The sequence below is a fragment of the Trichomycterus rosablanca genome, chromosome 5 (assembly GCF_030014385.1).
Source record: "Trichomycterus rosablanca isolate fTriRos1 chromosome 5, fTriRos1.hap1, whole genome shotgun sequence".
NCBI classification, from domain to species: Eukaryota; Metazoa; Chordata; class Actinopteri; order Siluriformes; family Trichomycteridae; genus Trichomycterus; species Trichomycterus rosablanca.
This window is the reverse complement of record NC_085992.1, coordinates 31,011,690-31,036,014: the sequence shown is the minus strand read 5'-3', so window position 1 is coordinate 31,036,014 and position 24,325 is coordinate 31,011,690. Positions and strand designations below refer to the sequence as shown.

Here is a 24,325-nt window from a genome sequence, read left to right as displayed (position 1 = left end):
TATTTACATTTGTTTAATTTACTGTTTATCATATGTGCATGTGTAGCACTTTTGTGGACATTAGTGCTGTGTTTTTGTATTCTACGGACCAGTGCACCCAATTTTAGTCTGTTAAATCAAGGTTACACTGTAATTTGATAGCCAAATGTGGGTTTTAGCAAAATTAAAATTATGTGCTTTTGTTAACAAAAGATAAAAATACAGAAGGCCTATGTAAGGTTAAGCACAAAGGGGTTTGCAAGGAAAAAATGTTATTTACCACTGCATTATGGGACTAATGGTTCATATTCTAAAGTTAGCAGATTGAATAAGTGAAACAATTAGAAGTAAGATGTGGATGTAAAGCATGGCTGGCCTGACTAACAGTTTAAAAACCCTCTATTCTGCTCAGATGATACCCAGACTACGTCACTTACAATTAAACCACACACAGAGCCTTTTCATTCAACTAACCCCCCCCCCCCCCCCCCCCCCTTCTTTTTCCATTACCAAGTTAGTCTGTAGCCATAATGGTTGCATATCTAGATGCAAGTAAAAACCACACTGTTCTTGCATATGTCACAGAAGTTTATTATAGTTAACAGTTAACGTTTATCTAGATGATTATATATGGAGCTCATGTAGTTATATATGGAGCTAATTTACAGTGCACAAAGGACACTGGAGAAGTCAATATCATCAGAGGCAAAGTAAGGATACATTTCTTATATTACATTTTCATTCATTGAAATGAGATTTAAGGAAGGACACAGACATCTCAAGACATTCCTAATTGCTAAATTCAATCTGAGATAAATTGATAATTTAATTAGATTAGAAGCAAATTATACATGTGTATTAACTGAGTATATCCACATTGAACATCAGTGCCTCAGGAAAGACTTTTCATTTGATTTTGAGACATAACTGTAGGGATTTAATTATATTTAGTTGCATACTGTTGAGGTTCCAATCAATGCAAAGTTGTTGGACTGGGTTAAGGTTAGGACTCTGGAAAGGGCTTTCCTAAACTTTGCCTTAAGCTGGAAGCACACAATTCTCTGTATGCTGTAGTTTGCCTACGCCAAATGTCCCAAACCAGTCCCAGACTATGATTTTATTTAAATATACCTTTCCCAAGTTACATTTGTATGTGTCCTATGTTACAGAATACATGCTCATTAACAAGCATGTAAAGTGGTGGAATGGCATGTTTATGTATGGTGGTAGTTTTAACTAGAGGGGACAGGGTGTTAGGGGGTGTGATCGCTGAATGATGTCAGCAAGGTGTTAAAGCTCAGGTAAGCCCAGCTTGTCATTGCTTACAAGTGAAGAATTACTGAGGTTTAGAGAAGACCCGCGATGGACCCTGCAAATCCTCATCCACAGTTTTCTGACATGTACTCTGAAGTTGTTGTCAGCTCAAGTGCAGGTAAGAATGATTTATTAGCACATCTTTGTGCCTTTTAAAAAAAATATAATATATATATATTGCGTTTTACTGTATAACCTTTGATTTATGCTTTTGAGAATTGCTGTTGGTTTTAAGGTCACTTCAAATAGCTTTGATTCATTAACACAAGTACATAGATTCTAGAAACATCCCAATATAAAACTGTATGTTATGTATATATGTGATTCATTTAAAAATTCATTTCTCTAAAAGACCAGTCCAAGTTGTATTTTTTCAATTCCGATATCCAAAAGTTTTGTATTAACCAAGCATTTTTGTAAGCAAGATATGAAAACATTTAAAGTGTGGGCTGGCATGCTTTTTGACAATCAGTTTCTCATGTTTATGTGACTCATCTACGCAGTGTCAGTCAGCATCTCACACACACACACACACACACACACACACACACACACACACACACACACACACACACACACACACACACACACACACACACACACACACACACACACACACACACACACACACACACACACACACACACACTAACATTCATAGTATAAAATATGTCAAATCCAATTTGATTCCGGTTTAGGCTAGTATCAGCCCTGATACTAATTCCTGGTAACACATCTGAACATTTTTAATATACATGAATGACTGTGTAATGCTCAGTGTTTATTAGGTTTCAATCCATTTTTGGAATAATTACCAGAAAGGATTTAGTTACATGTACTGCCATCAGATTCAGATTTTTAGATCGACAAAACCGTCAAAAAAGCCAACTCATTTAAAATGAAATGAAATCTGACTTCATCTGTACTTCTACCTCCCATACTGACCTTGTGAAAAGAAGCAACCAAGTCCCACGATTTGACAAATTAGGCTGTTTTTTTAGCTTTTGTTTGGCTAATCCTGACTCAGTCTTTTGGCCTCTGGTGTCCCTCTCTCACGATATTGAGTTTAGGCAGTAAAGCCTGCATCCCATTTGGTTCCTCTTCTTTTGTTTGGCAGTGAGGGCTTCTAAACCCTTTTCCGCCAAAGAACTTTCATTTCTGAGATGCGTTTCTTTGCAGATTAGCTTCCAAAAAGCCATCTATTGCCAGTGAATCTGTCTCTGTTCCTGGAAAATTGCCTGCAACCAAAAATAAATGAACTACACAGAATCTTTCATTTGGCCATTTTTCTCACATAAAACTTCTTCACTTCTTTACTTTGTTGAATGCAGATGTTCAGGCTCCTGCTAAGAAAGAGTCTTCAGGGGCTAAAAACGGGGTGAATGTGGTGGGGCAAGCGAGATTCAACCCATCCCCATCCCGGAGGAGACATCGCACAACTTTCAGCCATGAACAGCTGGAGCAGCTGGAGATTGCCTATAGACACAACCACTATCCTGACATCTACTGCAGAGAGGAACTGGCCCAGCAAACCAAACTCAATGAGGCCCGCATCCAGGTTAGTGTGACATGTAAAGTTGTGCTGTATATATACAGCCATTATGTGTGTGTGTCTAAATATATTTTTATAAAAATTTTAAATTGTCTTTAAAATGATTATATGTTATTGCAGTCTTACCTTAACTCAGGTTTTGCGCTTTGTTTCTGTTCAAAATAACAGAAATTTTAAGACAATTCTGTTTGTTTTGGTGACCAGAAAACATGCAAATGCTCCTCAATGTCCTGCTACATTGTAGACAGTTTAAATCTTCTATAGTTGCAGTCTTTTTTTTTTTTAGTTAATTAGCTCCTAACAAAACTTGCATCACACTGAACTAGTGATTAGGAAGAAAAATGTTCATGACTTAATATTGATTCAGTCAGCAGAGGGCAGCAGCAAGGGAAATTTGGTTATGTGTGTCCACAAGTGAGAGCACTTCTACTGTCTTACCATGCTACAGTGTACACAGTGTTAAATAGCTATGGTGTACAGTGATATTGTTTATTTACCAGCACAGTGGTCTATTACTCTAGCCCACCACCACTGAGATCCAGGTTCGAATCTCAGTGGTGCTATTGGCTGGCTGAATGTTTTATCAGGGATTTTATCCTTACCTAAAGGTAATTTGGCTGTAAAGGGAATGATGAAGTGAGTGTTTTTTTGTTTTTTTTTGCACTGCGCTCAGTGTTTGTTTGTTTCTTTCTTTTATTAGGATTTTAACGTCATGTTTTACACTTTTGGTTACATTCATGACAAGAAACGGTAGTTTCTCATTACACAAGGTTATATCGAACACAGTCATGGACAATTTAGTGTCTCCAATTCACCTCACTTGCATGTCTTTGGACTGTGGGGGGAAACCGGAGCACCCGGAGGAAGCCCACACGGACACGGGGAGAACATGCAAACTCCACACAGAAAGGAACCGGACCGCCCCACCTTGAGTGGCATAGCGGTAAAGTATGCGAACCCACCTCTGCTACGATATAGGGATCCAAGGTTCAAATCTCAGCTGTGCTATCTGCATAGGCATGATTGGCTATGTCTGAGTGAGGGATTGGCTGAATTTCTTTTAAAAATATTTCTGCCTTGAGTCCAGTGGAACTGGGCATGCCATGACCCTGACCAGGATACAGCAGTTAATGAAAGTAAAATGAATAAACTTGCATTTAATCTTCTATAAAATCAACATTATTATTATTATTTACTACTACTACTTCTGCAAAGTATGCTACTACAGTAGACCCTTGACTTACGAATTTAATTAGTTCCGAAGGGCTGTTCTTAAGTCAAAATGTTTGTTAGTTAAACCTATTTTTCCCATAAGAAATAATGTAAATAGAATTAATCCGTGCCAGACCTCCCAAACCACCCCCTTATCTAACCCTTCTAATGTCTTAAAAGGTATTTTTTGTTATAAATACATGTATATTTTCCCTTAAATAATAAATTATAGAATAGATAATACTGTAATAAACAACAATAAACAACAATACACAGTAGTACTGAACTGTACAAAAAAAACACACATTTCAGTACGTGTCCTGTACCATACACCATAGTACACTTTTTTTTAATAAAATGTATCTAGCAGAAACAATAACTCTCATATTTCTCTATTATTTTCCTCTTTATTTCAATAGTGTTGTATTTTGTAGGTGTAATTGCACGAAAGAAAGAATACTTTACTGAGCCGAATTCCTTCTTCTCTCTCAAACTCAAACTCACTCACTGTCCCTGCTGTCTGTGGGAAGGTGACAGAAACAGCCTAGCCACTGGAAGGCACACTTGTCCCATATATATAAATAGGAGAGTTGTGTCAGGAAGGGGTCTGGTATGGGGACCAGATCCACTGTGGCGACCCCTACATATGGGAGCAGTCAGAGGGAAAAAAATGACTGCCATGCAATGTGCAATGCGCCATGTTTTTGATGATTCAAATTTTTTAAATGACCTTTTTAAACTTTCCTGGGCTTTGGTTCATCATCCCTAATCTCTCCTGCTTCCTTTTATCCTTCAGGTTTGGTTCCAGAATCGCCGTGCCAAGCAGCGGAAGCAGGAGCGGGCCTATCAGAAAGTGCTGCCAGCAGTTGTGATGCCAGGGCACAGGATCCTCCCAAGCAGTGTACGCTCTGGCATGGCACGACAGTACCAGTGCTCTCACTCTCTGCCTTACATGACTAAATTTACCTCAGTGCTGCCCTCTGCTGATTACTCCCCCAACACCCACACTGTTGCTGGCACTCAGCTGCTTTGCTCTTCGCCTCCCGATGCAGACCAGCCTGGCAGGCAGAACGAGGACTGGTATTGCCAGCTGCGCCACATTGGCACACCGGCCGCTAGCCTCCCCCATGCTTCAGTGTTTTCTCTGGCTTCTGTGCCAGCACTGGAGCCAGCTGGGCACTGGAACTAAAGTCGGCTAAAAGTGAGGTCCGAAGAGTCTTGGCCAATATGCTTTTTTAGTTTATTTGGGTTAAATGACCTTTTTGGTCGTAATTCCCTTTTGGAAAGCAAACAAATGGTTTAACTGAAATGTCTGAATGTTTCTGAGGGGTGGTGTTCTTTCTAAGGTGGCAGAAGTACACAGAAATAATTCATCCCAAAATACAGCTTATGTTTTATTTTAATCAAATTAAAATTAAAATTCAAGTGTTCATTAAGAAGTCATTTGATAGGGTTTTTGGAAAAAAAGCTTTGTACACTATTTTACCAAAAGTATATGGACACCTGCCAAGAACCTTGTACCACTGCCCACAGCTGCACTCCAACACTTCTTGTACAGTTCACAGCCAGCTTCTTCTGTAGGATCATCGGCAAGCCCATGGCCTGCTTTGATATCAGTTTAAATTTTTAGCAAACATTTGGTAACACGGTCACTTAAAATACAAATGTGAAGACATGATAATGAATTGTATTCAGCATGGAAGATCACATGTTGCATTAGCACATGTCTAAACGTGATTATTGGGTTAGACATCACCAGTGCATGACACAATCTCTGTCAGCAATACTTCACATAACAACTCTTACCCTGGACTCATTAGTTGACAAATGAGAAATGGGTAAATGTGGGCGCAAAATGAAGGGCATGTCTTTATATGCCTCCAAACTTTTAGTCCTTAGCTTTCCTTAGATCATGGCATATTGTTCCCAAGGTCTAGGGTTTGTGACTTGTTTTAGTTTCTGTTTGTACTGAGTTTTGTAGGTTCTACCCATGTCTACATGGGATTAAACCTCACCAAAACAGCCAAAAGGTGATCAAGCTGCATTAAATCACTACTAGATGTGAATGTTTGAGTGTTGTCTGGCCATAGATTACCACTCTACACAAGGTTCCTAACTCATATGTGGGATTTCCCAGTGCGACCCTGAACAGGATGAAGCACCAAGTGAAAATGAATGAATAACTTTCTTAAATAAATTACATTTTAAATAAGTTGTTTTATTTCTTTTGTGTAATATGTTTTGTTTATCGATCTAAAAGTTAATACATATAAATCAGTAATGTATTTAGAAAGGGGACAGTTGTTTTTTACAGCACTGCCGTTGTATTTATTTCGTAATAAATAAAAAAACCTTGGACTAATAGTGGACTATTCAAAGAAAGGGTAGAGTTTAGGGTTTAACCTTCTGCATGACCCTAAACTTCCCAATTGTTTATTTATTTATTTTATTTATTAGAGATTATAACGTCATGTTTTACACTTTGGTTACATTCATGACAGGAACGGTAGTTACAATTTACACAAAATTCATCAGTTCCCAAGTTTAATATCAAACACAGTCATGGACAATTTTGTATCTCCAATTCACCTCACTTGCATGTCTTTAGACTGTGGGAGGAAACCAGAGCTCCCAGAGGAAACCCACACAGACACAGGGAGAACTTGCAAACTCCACACAGAAAGGACACAGACCGCTCCACCTGGGAATCGAACCCAGGGCCTTCTTGATGTGAGGCGACTGTCACCCCACTCCCCAATTGTATTCAAATTCAACACATGCCACCTCTGCAAAATTAGACAGTCAGATTGCTTGTGAAATGATATGTCTTTATTTTCTTCCTGTTCCAGCACACAACGTTGTATTAATTAATGATATAACGTTCAAAAACAAAATATAATTACACTAAAACTTTACAAATCCTGAAACAAACTGTTAGAATATAATGTAATCTAGTTTACAATCTGAAAAGACTATTGGATTTCTGTTTGGCCTTATTTACACAGGCTGAATGTGGCTCCTGATGCAACATTACATTTTAAATATCACATTAATAACTACAGTTTTACTATCAAATATTACATTATTGACAGAAATAAATTACACACAGTTCTGTATATGGTTTACATTGCCTGTTCAAGTAACTTATCATTACACGGACATTCTTAGCTTGAATTAACACAGTCCTTCAATAGAGTATCGTAAGCAAAAGTTAAGTAGCATATAAATTCAGTTCATTAAACTTAATCAGAGATTCTTACTTCCAGGTCTGACATACTGTTGCACTGCCCAGGTCAGGCAGATTAGTACTGCTGTGATACTCAACCAGCTACAAAGGATTTCTTTTAAAAAGAAATAAAATGAAATAAACCCATACAGCCTTTGATTGACTATAGTATGATAGAAAGACAAACAGGGACTGTCTTTGGTGAGAATTACAACAGGAATAAGGCATACATTTAATATCTGTTTTCTAAATATGGCACTTGGTATAAGTTTGTAAGCTCATCTGCTGTTTTTTTTTTTTTTTTTTTTTTTAATTCACGGAATGTATAAATTATCTTGAGTAAATGAATAAACTGGGCATCCTTGTACTAACTCCAGATCAAGAGATTCAAGGCAAAAGAATACTCTTATCATCAATAGATGTAGCATGTACAGTAGCAGCTCAGATCCAGTGTTGAAGAAACATGTGAGTTCATCATTGAAGTGCTTTATAAATGTAATAAGCTAGATTATGACAGGGGAATGACTGAGCTGTGCAGCACTGTAGCCACTGTGTATGTGAAATCCGTTCATACAATTAACTAATACCTTTTGATTTTTACATCAGAGGTAAACAGAGCTCACGCTCAGGCATCACACCCCCTCCCCACTTTATTGTAGGGACCTGGCAAACTCAGCATAGTCGATGTATCCGTCATTGTTTTTATCGTCATCTCGAAGGACGTCATCGATGATGCGAATGAGATCCTCCTCCCTCATTGGTGGGGCATCCTCTTTTTTTTCCTTTAAAAATAAAAAAAAACATAGATGAAATACGAGGAATCTCCTAAAGGTTTCTGCACTTTTATATTTTTATTGTAAACAGTGAGGGCTGGAGTAGTAGTAATTGGTCGTGTTTGAGAGACTGAGAGAGAGATTATAGTCCGGATCCAGTGCCATCCGATTTGCACCTTTTTGGACGCTCAATGAAGCTTTAAGGGGAACAAGATTTTCATGTGATGATGTGAAAGCAGCGGAAATCAGTGGCTATGCGCTCAATCAAAAACATTTTTTGCTGATGGTATTAAAAAGTTGGTACGACGCTGGAAAAAATGCATCAGAAGGTGACTATGTAGAACAGTGATGTCATTTGTTTTTGAAATTCTTAATAAATAGAGTTTAAAAAAGTGAGAAAACTTTTTGAAGTATATTACAATAGAATTTTCAACAATTTCTTTTAACTGAAATCTGTCCATTGTTCATCAACGATTTAGCATCAACTGACCAGTCTAGTCCACTTTTTTTCTTGTAAATAAGGCTGTATGCTTTCTTTCACGATAGGAACACAGCCTTAATGTGTGTCTTCAAATATATAAGAGATGTATAAAATTCAACAATCTAAAGCACGTGTCAAACTCATCTAGCCTGCCATGTAATTTTATGTGGTCCGCAAGAGCTTAAAAGACGTATGATTGTCTTTAAATACACTGTAAAATCATACATAAACTGCATCTCCCACAATGCATGCCGATTTTGTGACTCGCAAAGTGACCGCATCCCACCACAAGATGGAAGTGTTTCCACATCAGCGTTTAACTGAGGCGGTATTCCAACAAGTGATGTTAAGAAACATTTACAAATAATCCTAAAATGTACAAGAAGAGAAAATTGAAGCAGACGGAAGAAATGTAATGAAAGATGGGAAAGTGAATACAAGTTTGTGCTTCAAGAAGAGAAACCGGTACGTCTCTTGTGTTATGAGGCCGTGTCTGTGGTAAAGGATTACAACATAAATATAGATATACATTATTATATATTAGTATACATTTGGCATTTTGACATCAAACAGAAACAACAAATTTTCCAAGACTTAAGTCAGACTGCAATCACAGCAGGATACGTTACAATCGACCCTTTGAGGGCCACCATAATGCAGATGTGGTCCTCAGTGAAAATGAGTTTGACCCCCCTGCTCTAAACTATTACTAATAAAAAGATCAAAGCTGTACTAACACTAAGGCAGCATGCATAAATCATGTTTAAACCTGTATGCTAGTCACACATACACACACACACACACACACACTCACACACAACTGAGCACATGCAACAGGTTCACCCACTGGTTTGTAACAATGTACCAATATTTTTACATCACAAAAACCTGTCATTGTAACAGGGGTGTGTAGACCTTTTATGTCCGCTGTATAACAAAACACTCTTGCTGTTTCAGTGAAGCTAAATGTGATGAGTCAGTGTGCTTAATTAAAGCTCTTTCTCCACACTAGGATTAGTGAAATGACATGATGGAGCAGGTTTTTATTCAGAAATAACAGCAGCGAGCCACCCACCTCCTTGTGTACATGTGTAATGGCTGTGGCAAGCTCGAGCCCATCCAGCAGGTTATTGCCGTCGTAGTCGTGCATTTTGAAGTAGTGAAGCTGCAGTTCTTGTGGGCTCATGTCTGACTCAGGCTTATCAATCACCCCCTCCAAATGCTCCATCACATGGCTTCAAGAGAGAACAGACAACCTGTCAGCATCACTAAGTAAATACAGAGTTGGTTGAACTTTAACTTAAGCTTTAGCTTATCTATGCATAGTGGAGATACTTCCAAAACAAAACAAAATAGCACTTTATTTTATTGATTTGTAAAAAGGAACCACTTGACTAATCTGTGTAACCAAATGTCTAAGAAAGTGCTAGATTCTAGTTTATATATAACAGCAATGCTATTTTAGACAAGCTCATTTTAGGCCATTTTTAAGTATCAAAGTTCAGCTTTATGCAAACAGAACAGAGAACATCAATACCTAACCTTACCTGAGTTATTACAGTTGGTTTTAGCTACTTTGCATATTATATACTAATTTTGTTTTTACATAGGTTCTCAACTTGCAGCCAGTGAGACACTTGGGGCCTGTGACGCGTGTAATTGCAGGCATGATTTTTAAACAGTGATGGCTCAGCAGGTAAGTTGCTTGTTCAAGCCCAAGTTGCCTCTGTTGGGTTCTTGAACAAGGCCCGTAACCCTCAATTGCTTGGACTGGATTTGCGCCTCACGATTGTAAGTCACTTTTAATAAAAGCTTCTGCTAAAAACCAGACGTACATACATAAAAGAGCTTTAGGTCTGTCATTACAATTAATAATAATAATGAATTCTATAAATAATTAAATAAGAACTACAAGACCCACTTTTCATCACCTTTGTGCCCAATGTATAACAGTTGAGAACCCCTAATTTATGTTAGAAATTAGAGATTATAATATAGAACAGGGGTTTTCAACCTTTTTAGGCATGCACCCCCCTTCGTGTCCCGAGCACGACTTGCGCACCCCCCCCCCCCTTCCTCACGCCACGCACCCCTCCCCTGGATAAGGCACGGCTCGAGCACGGATGCCAAGCACGGCTTTCGCCACGCGCACCTCCCCTTAGTGAACCACGGCTCAATCGCGGATGCCTGCCGCGTCCTCCGCCAGTCTCGTGTGCCACCGGTTCATAATAATAATCTCGTAGTGCCATGCCCCCCCCGGACAGCCGCTCGCGCCCCCCTCCAGCCCCACAGGTTGAAGACTCCTGATATAGAATAGAATATACAGGTGTACAGTACAACGAAATTCTTTCTTCAAGTATCCCCAGCTTGTTTGGAAGCTGAAGTCAGAGCGCAGGGTCAGCCATTGTACGGCACCCCTGGAGCAGAGAGGGTTAAGGGCCTTGCTCAAGGGCCCAACAGTGGTTGCATCGCAGAGCCGGGGTTCGAACTCTCAACTTTTTAGTTGATAGCCTAAAGCCCTACCCACTAGGCTACCACTGTCCCAATATGCTATTTTAAATAAAACAGCCACAACATTTAATAAGTACATCAAGTGTATACTGATTAAAGGCATTTTTCATTACCATGACTTCAAATAAAGTGTGTGTGGGGGGTATTATTTCACTACTATGGCACTACTGACATACTAATGTCAATATTGAAGTTACATGATTATAATGTAACATTAAATACTTTCAGCACCCACAGCATTCAGCAGACAATACCATGTTTTTTTTTAAACACATTCATCATGCCTTTGATTTTTGCTTAACATGAGTTTGCTTGGTTGCTGTGATGTCAGTTAATAAAAATATCAAAGCTCTACTATTTTGTTGTTATAGTTAATGATGATGAATACCTTTTGCAATTTCCTTTACACATCTCACCTTTAAATAATAAGGTTTCCAACTATGAAAAAATAGTCAAACACCATATTTCCTTCAAATAATGACTAAAAGATACTGAGCAATTTAAAATAAAACTCACTCTTTGTCCTGCACCATGTTTCTATCCAGACGGGTGATAGGAGGATGAGTGTCTCCAGACACCTGAGCTTGATGCTCACCATGGGAGTAAGCACACAGCACAAAGTAGGACAGAAGCAGTAGGCATTGCCACACCTGCCCCACTGTACACCCCATGATAAGGTGCTGGTGAAAACAAAACTAGATGTTATTATCACAAGGCATCAGTATCAGAAATACCAAATATAAAAAATTATGCAGTAAACCTAATATAAAATATTAGCTTTATTTACAGATCCTTGGTCGACTGCTTAGAGAATGGTTATATGTTGTCACATGGTTTCAGATTATTTATTACACTTTGGAATTGCTGAATTCCTACATAAATAAATTATGACCTACCAAATGAATTGTCGGTGGCAATTAAGCTATAAGAATTTTGCCACCACAGCTGAAATGTTCGCAACAGAACAATACATTTTAATGAAAGTTTACAAATGCTACTTTGGCAAGTACGCAGCCAAGCTGAACCTATCTCTAACAAATAAATGATTTTCCAATTTATTGTGTTAGAACCACCAGTGAACATCTTTGGAACTGCAAGTAGGTGTTATCATTCAACCTCATTTATGCTCTTGTAGCTAAATGGAAGTAAATCCCTGCAAGTCTCAAAGGAAAGCTTAAAAGAGTAAGCAGGGATGGGAGACCAACTCCATTTAAATCCCCATGGTTTTGATGATGGATGTGAAGGTCATTTTCAACACATATTCAATTGAAAACAGTACAAAGATACTGCATATACATTATTTTATAACCAATCATCAAGTTCTAAAACAGATCTTTTAATTATTTCACAAATTGCCAGTCTTACATTGCCCCTGTTACAACAGTTCTTGGAATAGGGATTTAACATGCATTTATAGAAATCACTCACTCACTTTCTTAACCACTTAACCGCTAACCGCTTATTTCTTAACCGGGGGTGCTGGAGCCTATCCCAGCTTTTCAATGGGTGCAAGGTAAACAGTAACACCCTGGATGGGGCGCCAGTCCATCACAGGGCAGACACACACACACACACATTCACCTATAGGGCAATTCAGTGTCTCCAATTAACAATGACTGCATGTTTTTGGACTGTGGGAGGAAACCGGAGCTTCCGGAGGAAACCCACACAGACACGGGGAGAACATGCAAACTTCTCACAGAAAGTGCCCGGACCGCCCCGCCTGGGCATCGAACCCAGGACCTTCTTGTTGTGAGATGACAGTGCTACCTACTGAGCCACCATGCCTTACAGAAATCAATAAAGGTAAAAAAATAAATACTAAAAAGATTGTATGGTATATACATATAATATACATTCATATGATTATAAATATGATGATAATTTACCTACCAAAATGTACCAAATTTGGGTTTGTAGTTTTTTTTTTTTTTACATTTTAACGTTTGGCTGATAGGAATGCATATTCCAAATTCTTATTTAGATTAAGTAATGAATGAATTTACTCAGGGGCCAAATAGTAGCAACTTGGCAGTGGTGGGGTTTGAACAGGCAACCTTCTGATAAGTAATCCACTACCTTAACCGCTAACACACACACACACACAGACACACACACACACACACACAGACACACACAGACACACACACACACACACACACAGCTGAGTAAAGCCCTTGACCCTCAATTGCTCACACTGTGTTCAGTCATAAGTGTAGGTAGCTCTGGATAAAGGCATCTGCTAAATGTAAATATATGTGTGTAAATATGTAAATATAAGGGTGATTCTTCCATTGGGGGAACTTTTACGTCCCTAAGTTATTATAAATTTGTGTTAAAAATACTTTATTACAAAACAAATATTTTAGGTATTAAAAAGATCATTCATTGCATCACTAAAAAAAATTACATACCAAAATAATTATGATTTTCATTTTTTATGATGATTTAAACATCAATATTTTGCTACTTTGGCCTTGTCCCCAACCCAGACTTTAAAACTTCTCTGCTCTAATAAAATGCTAAAAAGTGATCAATTCATTATAAAAATTACAATATGAGTTTTATAATAACTTAAAAAGAAACAAAATGTAATTTTTTTTTTCATATTTGTACAACCTATGCATATTTTTGAGCAATATATTACTGTCCCCAGCATTATCGTCATTACCGCAACAGTGTATGGTTTCTGTAGGGAATCATTTGAAGGTAACACTTGTTTATGTTGTAACCATGGAAACAAAGACTTGCAAGGAAGCACATGCCAGCCATGAGAGAAGATTGACATTTTAATGTCTGGAAATATGAGTAATTTAATCATGTATTCCTCCTGATCATAGAGTATATTTATTCAGCGTCATTACCATTTACCACTGTATCAGTATGGCAGTATTTTACCAAAAAAAAAAAAAGAAATTTACACATTATTTATATGTATTTAAAGTGCATCTTGTACTAGCTGTTGACTAGCTTTAGCAAATCCATGGCCTATCTAGTTTTTTTTCTTAAAAAAAGTAAAAATTGTCATTACCGCAACACGTCATTACCAACACATAATGACATTTTGCTATGCCACTTCGCAAATAAATATGAAATATTAAAATTCTATATAAGCTCAATTGTAGCCATCATTAAGTCTTTGCTCTAGCATTATCTTGACATAATTAAAACTAAATTATTCCTAATTTTATTTTTCAAAAGTTAAGATGGTCAAAAGAGCCCACAATTGAATCACCCATATGCAAGTTGATAAATCAGTTAGAAGTCAATAAGAACATGATGTTGATATTGATGATAATGACAGCAAATATGAGTGCATGTAATGACAGTAATGACATGTATAAATGACATGTGTAAATAATGACCCAGAATAAAGATGAGTCACACTGAGGTAAACAGCTGGCAGACAGGACTGCCATGATAACTGCCATTTACCACTAAAGTGTATCTATACATAAACTAACGCTTCACATAAGTTCACTAAGTGCAATGTAGCTATATTTCCAGGCGCTGATATAAAAAATAAAGCATAATTATGACAGGTTATTCCTCACCTGATGAAGCACTTCGACTTTAATCAGTAAATATTTGCAGTTGCACCTCGCGCAGAGCTACCTGTCCAAACTCCTCTCACTGCTCACACATGTAAACGCTCTCGCTTTCCGTAGTTCCCTTTCAGCTTCTGGACACGACAGCTAATTCTGATTGGATGCTTGGAGCGCGTGACTCCGTATACACATATACGTGAGAATGTTCGAAACCTTAACAGCGAAATGGCTTGTTATGTTTAACCCTTTGATGCACAAGCTAAGCAAACCCCTTCTAATGCACAACATGGGTCAAAAATGACCCATATTCATCCATTCAAGAATATTTTCATATGCACATTTGTCAGTTATTCATGTATTTGCTGTCTTAGCTAATGAAAGCTATCTATACTAGAATATGTAAACAGATAGCAAGCAAATAGTATTGGACATATTCAAGATTCAAGAGCCTAATCTTTGGTTGTCTTTCAAAAGATCAGTAAATATGTTTTTGACTACAAACACTTACAAATGTCAGTAGTTCCGTTCAAATTCCATAGTAAATACATAAGGGTCATTTTTGACCCATGTTGTGCATTAGAAGGGTAGTGATACAAAAATGATTTTTATTAAAAAAGTAAAAAATATAAAACTTAAATAAGGATTTGTGATGATCAAAAACAAGTTATTGAAAAATTCATGGAAGCTTGAATGACGAAATTAATTTATTGCAAAGATATAGAAAATAAAAACTCAGTTGGGTCACTTTTGACCCAGGTTGTGCATCAAATTAAGTCATGGTGCAATAACACAGACGGTGTTTATAACACCATTCCTGTATTCTGTACACCGCCCCAAAATACACTGTGTAATGGACCACTAATATTTATACTGTACAAGAAAATATCATGTACTACACCAGTAAAAACGACTGTGCCAATATATACATAAAATTGTACTGGTAAATCGTAATAACCTTACTGTATACACAATATTGTATTAATATATAACTGTATACTGCATAATGCACCACAATGCATTAGTACCATTACCAAGCTGACATAAAATACATATGGCAAGCCAAAAATGAAGTCTGTATTCTGACATTTTGCTTTATCTGGGTTTGCCGGGTAGCATTGTCGCCTCACAGTAAGAAGATTCTGGGTTTAATTCCCGGGTTCTTTCTGTGTTTGTTTGTTTTATTGGGAGTTTAACGTCATGTTTTACACACTTTGGTTACATTACACAAGGTTCTTCAGTTCACAAGGTTATTTCGAACACAGGCCTGGACAATTTTGTATCTCCAATTCACCTCACTTGCATGTATTTGGGCTGCCGGAGGAAACCCATGCAGACACAGGGAGAACATACAAACTCCACACAGAAAGGACCCGGACCTGGGGGATCAAACCCAGGACCTTCTTGCTGTGAGGCGAGAGTGCTACCCACCGAGCCACCGTGCAGCCGTGTGAAGTTTGCATGTTCTTCACATGTCTGTGTATGGATTTCCTCCAGGTGCTCCGGTTTCCTCTCACAGTCCAAACACATGCAGTCAGGTTAACTGGAGATACTAAAGTCCTTATAGGTGTGTGTGTGTGTGTGTGTGTGTGTGTGTGTGTGTGTGTGTGTGTGTTTGCCCTGTGATAGACTGGGGACTTGTCCAGGGTGTTTCCTGCCTTTCGCCCAGTAAATTGGATCCACCGTGCTCGTCTGAAAACAGACAATTAATTTTGCTTTATCTGCCCTGATGAGCTATAACCAATATTACACTGTTACACTATTACACCAACATTTACTTAACTGGAATTGGCACACCCAGTGCAGATACCACATTGAGTAAAATATCTGACTGTCTCTCTAAAAAAAAAGACATATATAATAAAATGATCAAGGATTTGAGGTGTTTTACTTAAGAATGTTATTTTATTGCATTCTATTTAAAGTCAAATGCTTGTATTTAACATATAACGGTTGATACATTTTATTTTGTCTACTACCACTTGTGAAACTTTAGATAATTATTTACACAGTTCAAACGCTTATTATTATATTTGACATCTAACATAACCTTGTAGTCATGCAGTTTAGTTTATTAAAGCTGCTTGGTAAATATGATCTGCTTCATGAAATTAGTTTAAAGCACTGCTAGCATCTGGCATTAACCTACAAGCATTCACTGAAAGCTAACTTTGACAACATTGGGTTATATGATTTAACACTGTTAAAAAGCTGACTGTTTTAGGCATTATGGTTTGATATGTTAATAATACTGAGACATTTATAATCTTGATTTTAAAATGTATAATTGTCATGATAATTATGAGTAATAGCAACAGGCCTGGCTTACTATTTATAGATATTTTAATATATAAGCCACTAAACACTGCTTTGGTGTCTAATCACCCACAAAACATCCTTTTTATGTTTTTTTGCATTTTAATCCACTAGAATTTACCAATGAGTTGATGTAAGACCAACCAATCTGTTGACATGAATAAATTAAATACAATGTTAGAGACAATATTATTTAAATCTGATGAAAATATGTACATTGGTTAAGTATAATTATCATGAAGTGACTCGCTTGTCAATTTATCTGGTTCACCTATTTTGTATATAGATTAAAGTTACCATATTTTTAAAAATGAAAACCATTTACATTTTTGTTCACAAAATGCATTATGTGCAGCTAGTAAATTGCCCCCTGTCCTTTCAAGTGACATAAATGCCTGATTTTGCACTCGTATTCGCACAAAATCCCGCCTATTTCACTAGGATTGGTTCTTAGCTCATATACAGGGGTTGGACAAAATAACTGAAACACCTGTCATTTTAGTGTGGGAGGTTTCATGGCTAAATTGGACCAGTCTGGTGGCCAATCTTCATTAATTGCACATTGCACCAGTAAGAGCAGAGTGTGAAGGTTCAATTAGCAGGGTAAGAGCTCAGTTTTGCTCAAAATATTGCAATGCACACAACATTATGGGTGACATACCAGAGTTCAAAAGAGGACAAATTGTTGGTGCACGTCTTGCTGGCGCATCTGTGACCAAGACAGCAAGTCTTTGTGATGTATCAAGAGCCACGGTATCCAGGGTAATGTCAGCATACCACCAAGAAGGACAAACCACATCCAACAGGATTAACTGTGGACGCAAGAAGAAGCTGTCTGAAAGGGATGTTCGGGTGCTAACCCGGATTGTATCCAAAAAACATAAAACCACGGCTGCCCAAATCACGGCAGAATTAAATGTGCACCTCAACTCTCCTGTTTCCACCAGAACTGTCCGTCGGGAGCTCCACAGGGTCAATATACACGGCCGGGCTGCTATAGCCAAACCTTTGGTCACTCGTGCCAATGCCAAACGTCGGTTTCAATGGTGCAAGGAGCGCAAATCTTGGGCTGTGGACAATGTGAAACATGTATTGTTCTCTGATGAGTCCACCTTTACTGTTTTCCCCACATCCAGGAGAGTTACGGTGTGGAGAAGCCCCAAAGAAGCGTACCACCCAGACTGTTGCATGCCCAGAGTGAAGCATGGGGGTGGATCAGTGATGGTTTGGGCTGCCATATCATGGCATTCCCTTGGCCCAATACTTGTGCTAGATGGGCGCGTCACTGCCAAGGACTACCGAACCATTCTGGAGGACCATGTGCATCCAATGGCGGTGCCGTGTATCAGGATGACAATGCACCAATACACACAGCAAGACTGGTGAAAGATTGGTTTGATGAACATGAAAGTGAAGTTGAACATCTCCCATGGCCTGCACAGTCACCAGATCTAAATATTATTGAGCCACTTTGGGGTGTTTTGGAGAAGCGAGTCAGGAAACGTTTTCCTCCACCAGCATCACGTAGTGACCTGGCCACTATCCTGCAAGAAGAATGGCTTAAAATCCCTCTGACCACTGTGCAGGACTTGTATATGTCATTTCCAAGACGAATTGACGCTGTATTGGCCGCAAAAGGAGGCCCTACACCATACTAATAAATTATTGTGGTCTAAAACCAGGTGTTTCAGTTATTTTGTCCAACCCCTGTATATGATCCACGATTGGACATTTTAAATAAGCGCGCAACAATGGCCAATCACAATCGAGAAAAGGAGGGGTTTGTCGGAAAAGAGCTGGGGAAAAAAACGACGCACTAGCGGAGTATAATCCAGTGTGTGCGCGTCTGCAAGAAAGCGTTAATTAAAATGTCTTGCCATTATAACTACTGTCTTGGATAACTACTCTTTTTCTACTCTTGCAAATGGCTAACTTTAACAAAGAAAATGAGAAGTCCTTTCAGAATCTTCTTTTCTTTTTGGAGGTTGTGTGAAATGCAGTAGTTTAGACTTTTAGAAAAAGAGTCGTGGATAATCCGTAGCTAAAATAACACTAGCATGCAGATGTTAGTTATAACATCATATTTCCTCTTCCAGGTAGTTTCCAGCTCTGTATAGGTTGTGATTCTTTATTATAAAGTAGATTAATTTAGAAAATCTGCAAAATGTTACATTTGTCCACACAATTACTGCTGCCATTTATATCACAGCATAGTCTGGGGTTGGTTTTTGTTCAGACACATATGTTGCTTTATTGTAACCTCAACAATACTGGAAAAAATAAGGCTAAGAAGAAGTGCCTATAATTAACCTAAAGCTTAAGGAAGCTAAATCAAATGTATCCACAAGGTGGCACTAATTTCAAGAAAATGTGAAGAACGTGCAGAGATTCATAGTTTAAATGTTTAGGCTTGCTCCTACAGGTTCCCTCAAGATGAAATTGATGAACTACAAAACTAATGTTTAACTTTAGTCTCTTGACTGACTGTGTTCTGTTTGCTTCTAGATTTGGCTGATTTTTAGTGCCATCTATTCATTCATCTATCAATGCAACGTTTTCTAAGCCACACAAAAGCATAATAGATACACTCCTCTGCCCAACAATTGTCAATGTGTTGTTTTGAATAACAAATTCTGTATTACTTTTTACTTTGCCTTTTTGTTCAGCATACTAACACATATCTCAGTCTTTCAGATCTTGTCCTGACTTTCACAAATCCCCCTAACTACATGCATACATCTGCATGGGTTTACTCCGGGGTCTCCGGTTTCCTCCTACAGTCCAAAGACGTGCAAGTGCGGTGAATTGGAGACACTAAATTGTCCATGACTGTGTTCGATATAACCTTGTGAACTGATGAATCTTGAATCATGAATGTAACCAAAGTGTAAAAACATGACGTTAAAATCCTAATAAACAAATAACTAATAATAATAATAATAATAATATAATTAAAGACGCAGCCGCCTTTCAAAACCTCTGTGCTGGTAGTTGAGAGTGAAGCTGTAGTGCGCATGCTCAGTACTCGCTGCTACACTCCTGTGGGTGTGTATGTAGAGTATGTGCTCTGTGCTGTAGAGTGCAGTCTCTCCGCTGGTTGTGGAGGGAGCGCGGGAGCGGAGCAGCATGTCTTCCCGGCTCTCTCTCTCACTGTCCCGCCTGGAGGCAGAGATCGAGCGCTGCAGAGCCGAGTGCCAGTGGGATAAAATCTCCGCGCTGGTGGAGCAGTTGGCAGCCGCTCGCTTCCATGAAGATGGTGAGTGATGGACGAAAGATGAAAATGTTGTATCTGTATTAGTTGTAGTGTTGTGTGTGTCTAACTATTTTGTAGAAGGTGGTTCCGTATGAACTTTGTACTGCGCTGGTGTTAAGCTCCTGTCAGAAGCAGTTGTGAACTCCTTAAAACTCAACCGTGAGCTGTCAAACGTCCTGCCTGTCATTGACATTGTCGTTTAAAGACGCAGAATTGGTCACTTAGCAGAATTTACTTAAAACAACCTTTTCACTTTAAACTTTTTTACTTTAAATTTTTTGAACAAAGGAGTTAAATAAGGTCAGGTTGTTCATATCCAGATAGCTTAAACAATTAAATATCACTGCAAATATCTTAAACAAACCTCATTCGTCTGTGATAAAGATGTTGCTTGCAGCCAATGGCTGGTTTACACCTGGATATGTATGAGTAATAAATTAGCCACCACTTATTACTCAGATTTTAATCAATGAGAATCAGGGGCGGATCTAGAAAAATATTTATGGGGTGGCGAGAGGGGGACAGGAATTTTTGAGGGGTGGCAACATATGGCAGACGTATTTATACTGAATTTAATCACAGTTATCACAGTTTGATGAGAAATAGTATGTACACACTACAAAAGGGCATGGGCTGCCATTTACAAACTCATACAGACAAACTTAATCTCAGGCAATCAATGTCTTGCATTTAAGGTTTCATGTGAAACAGTTCATATTAGGAATAAGTGACCATACAATGTGATCTCAATAATAGGAGATAGAAGTATGGTAACACTACTGTAGGTGGGGCATTATCAAAGGAAAGGCATTAAGGTAAGTGAGGTAAGGCAGATGTGTGAGAGGGAAAGCAAACAGTTTTTGACTGTGTCAGAGTGGCAGCGTTGCAAATTGGCCATAACTTTTCTTTTAATTTGTTGCTGCCAACTGGGGTGGCAGCAGGGGTGGCAAGGCTTTCTTTTAGGGTGGCATTTGCCACCCTATGCGCCCCCGGTAGATCCGCCCATGATGAGAATATATAAGAAGGTGTTCTTTTATTATCTCCACCTTAGTGACTTTTTGAGTATATGTCAAACCTTAAAACTAAATATTTAGCTTTTTGCAACTTTGTAATTCAGGTGAGTTTTGCCCCACTCACCTTGACGAACCATCTACAAGGTGGGGCCGCTCAGGTGGCGCAGCGGTAAAAACACACGCTGTTCACCAGAGCAGAGATCTCGAATACATCGTATCGAATCTCGGCTCTGCCTTGCCGGCTGAGGCCGAGTGGCTACATGAACAACGATTGGCCTGTTGTTCAGATAAGGGGCGGGACTAACCCGGATGGGGACTCTCTCTCAGACTAGTGCGATTACGACCTCTGCTGGCTGGTTGGTGGCGTGCGGTAGAGGGTGTGGCCCTCCGTGCACAGCGCTGTACCACGCTGCACTCGTCAAGTGTAGGTGATGTTCGATCGCTGGGCACGTGTCGGAGGGGGCGTGGAGCAGCCTCGTCCTCCCCAATCAGGAGCAGGGACCAGCATTAGTGAGAGGATGATTGACAGGTAGAAATTGGATGCGCTAAAGTGGGAGAAAAAGGGGTATAAAAAAAAAGTTACAATTCTCCAAGGTTACTAGGGACCCCCGGGCGGCACGGTGGCTAAGTGGGTAGCACTGTCGCCTCACAGCAAGAAGGTCCTGGGTTCAATCCCCAGGTGGGGCGGTCCTGGTCCTTTCTGTGTGGAGTTTGCATGTTCGATCCTGTCCTGGGTTCGATCCCCAGGTGGGGCTGTCCGGGTCCTTTCTGTGTGGAGTTTGCATGTTCTCCCCGTGTCTGCGTGGGTTTCCTCCGGGAGCTCTGGTTTCTTCCCACAGTCCAAAGACATGCAAGTGAGGTGAATTGGAGATACAAAATTGTCCATGACTGTGTGTTCGATATAACCTTGTGAACTGATGAATCTTAACTACCTGTCCTGTCATGAATGTAACAAAGAGTGTAAAACATGACGTTAAAATCCTAATAAAACAAACAAAACAAACTAGGGACCCCCTAATGGACAGGTAAATTTAAAACCCATCATACATTTTAGTGGGTCATCAGATTGGTTAGGCTATGCAATCATTTTGATTTTCTTCCATCAGTTTTAAGTTATAACCATTTTGGCTTAATGTTTTGGTCATCGTCTTGTCTCTCAGCTGATAATTCACTACATTCATTTCCTTAGCTTGCCCATATCGTGATGCACCTACCTCCACGCTTTATTTTGGGTAAACTGTTCTTGGTATCATTGGTGCAACATGTTTTATTCTGACCAGAGTGTATTATTTAAAAAGTAATGTTTCAAAGTTTATGTGCAAATGTTAGACATACATCGCTATGCACTGTTTATTTAATAGATAATTTTTGCATAGAGTGTAGGAACTAATATAACTTGTTTATAATTCTGTGGGGACTTTTTTTTGCTGTGGGTCATCTTTCAGGTCTTTTTGAGTGACTGCTTACTCTTCTTTTACTTTTTGTCATTATTGGAATGAAAGCACATTTACAGGCTTAACTGACTGGGACAATTACTTGTCGTTCCATGAACTATTCACTTGTGGATTGAACCAATTGTATCTACTGGGCTAAGCTTTTTCCATCCAAGGGTTGTTTCATAGTTTTGTCTCTAAGAACTATAGGAAGCATTAATGAATTCATTGTCTGTTTGAGTACAGCTTTATCCTGGTCAAGGTCCTGGAGGTTCTGTTTAATTAGGCCAAAGATAGGAAAAACCTCAGGTTGTCAGTCCATCACAAGGCACACACTCACATTAAGGACTATTTTAGTAGCTCCAGTTGGCCTGACTGCATGTCTTTATACTTGCGTGAGGAAACCGGAGAACCTGGAGAAAACCCACACAGACACTGGGAGAACATGCAAACTCCACACAGAGGGGACCCTGGCCGCATGGCAAGAGAATCAAACCCAGGCCCTTTCTGCTGTGAAACAGACCCCGCCATAGATTGGCATTGTGTGTGTTACTGGATTACGTCCAGTAATTCCAGGAAAGCCAAAACCAGGATAAAACAGTGTTAAAACATGAAAAGGAATGAATGAATGCTGTGTTTTTATTTGCATTAAAAGATCTTAGAAGATTATATAACTAGAAAATCACATGTACACGGAGTTGTATATATGCACTGGAAATACATGAAATAACAAAAGAATGGTGACCTAATGCTTGTTTTCCCTCACTGTTTATTAAAAAAATAATCATCCAACCCTTTTTATTGACCCCACTTTGTGTCCTAAACACTGTCAGAAAGGAACATGCTGCCACAAAAGTTAAAAAGACATATTTTTAAAGCATTATTTCAGAAATATGATCTTTGACTTGTGAAGGATCTATTTTATTAACAATGTTTGTCTAAGGCAAATTCAAAGGTTGTGGCCTACATAGCCAAACCCTCTAATTGTAATGGGTGTGCACATATGTTTGGCCATGTTTTGTACTCCTACACCCAACCCTAACCTTACTTCCAGCTTTAGTTAGAACATTATTATTTTTTTCCAGAAGGAATGTTTACTTTTCTTAAAGAATACCAGACATCAATAAGAACATTTGGTTACAAGGAGATAAGTGCATGCCCAGACTGACACATTCACACACTCACACTCTCACATGACCACTCACCTTGCTAAAGTAAACACAGCTAAGGTGATAATCCTCAGCACTGTGATACCTTTTAGTATTCCAAACAAAGACCATACACCTTAACTTACACACAGTGTAATATGCTCTACTGTACAGCTTTTAGTATGTATGTTTCAGCATCTTTGCTATCTTTGCGGACCAGAAACATTTAGAAGCTAGACTCTTTGTTCTAGTTGATAAACCTGGCTTGTGAACATAATGCTGTAATACATTTAAAGATATCAAGAAGTTTCTGGCTTAACATCTGGCAGAATATAACTAATGCCTAATAATAAAATACGTAGACTGTTGAGACATACTGCAAAATAGCCTAATAGTAATAAAATCTCATTTAAAAGTTAAAATTGTTCATTCATCCTGTAAGAGTGCATAAACACTCACTTTTTAAAAACATTTTGGTTTGGCTAGATTGCAATTTGGGAATTCATTCTGCCAAATTAAACTCTCCATGTTCTTCATGAGTTCTCCATGTACATGTTTTTATAATTGAA

General features: G+C 38.7%; 3 protein-coding genes across 3 annotated transcripts in view; 2 read left to right on the top strand and 1 right to left on the bottom strand.

The window, feature by feature from the left end:
- The first annotated feature begins 1,341 nt into the window (after nucleotides 1-1,341).
- prop1 (PROP paired-like homeobox 1) lies at nucleotides 1,342-6,370 on the top strand. The gene is made up of 3 exons (XM_062996356.1): nucleotides 1,342-1,411; nucleotides 2,625-2,851; nucleotides 4,854-6,370. The coding sequence occupies exons 1-3, from the start codon at nucleotides 1,342-1,344 to the stop codon at nucleotides 5,244-5,246; spliced, it is 690 nt and encodes a 229-aa protein (XP_062852426.1). The 3' UTR covers nucleotides 5,247-6,370.
- Nucleotides 6,371-6,864: 494 nt separating this feature from the next.
- Nucleotides 6,865-14,699, bottom strand: mcfd2 (multiple coagulation factor deficiency 2, ER cargo receptor complex subunit). The gene is made up of 4 exons (XM_062995974.1): nucleotides 14,603-14,699; nucleotides 11,565-11,728; nucleotides 9,613-9,772; nucleotides 6,865-8,065 (listed from the first exon to the last, which is right to left on the bottom strand). Exons 2-4 carry the CDS (start codon nucleotides 11,717-11,719, stop codon nucleotides 7,934-7,936), a joined length of 447 nt encoding a protein of 148 aa, XP_062852044.1. The 5' UTR covers nucleotides 11,720-11,728; nucleotides 14,603-14,699; the 3' UTR covers nucleotides 6,865-7,933.
- Nucleotides 14,700-20,020: 5,321 nt separating this feature from the next.
- ttc7a (tetratricopeptide repeat domain 7A) overlaps nucleotides 20,021-24,325 on the top strand; it is a 64,199-nt gene continuing 59,894 nt past the window's right edge. The window contains exon 1 of the mRNA XM_062995051.1: nucleotides 20,021-20,165. Within this exon, the coding sequence (XP_062851121.1) occupies nucleotides 20,036-20,165 (130 nt within the window). The 5' untranslated portion in view covers nucleotides 20,021-20,035. The remainder of the gene's footprint in view (nucleotides 20,166-24,325) is intronic.

Bases quoted from the DNA above. Each gene is read 5' to 3' on its own strand.
- prop1 (XM_062996356.1), top strand. From the start codon at position 1,342: ATGGACCCTGCAAATCCTCATCCACAGTTTTCTGACATGTACTCTGAA. The intron at 1,412-2,624 runs GTAAGAATGATT...TGTTGAATGCAG, and splicing joins TGTTGTCAGCTCAAGTGCAG to ATGTTCAGGCTCCTGCTAAG. The intron at 2,852-4,853 runs GTTAGTGTGACA...TTTATCCTTCAG, and splicing joins TCAATGAGGCCCGCATCCAG to GTTTGGTTCCAGAATCGCCG.
- mcfd2 (XM_062995974.1), bottom strand. From the start codon at position 11,719: ATGGGGTGTACAGTGGGGCAGGTGTGGCAATGCCTACTGCTTCTGTCC. The intron at 9,773-11,564 runs GTGAGTTTTATT...TCTCTCTTGAAG, and splicing joins AACATGGTGCAGGACAAAGA to CCATGTGATGGAGCATTTGG. The intron at 8,066-9,612 runs GTGGGTGGCTCG...TTATTTTTAAAG, and splicing joins TTACACATGTACACAAGGAG to GAAAAAAAAGAGGATGCCCC.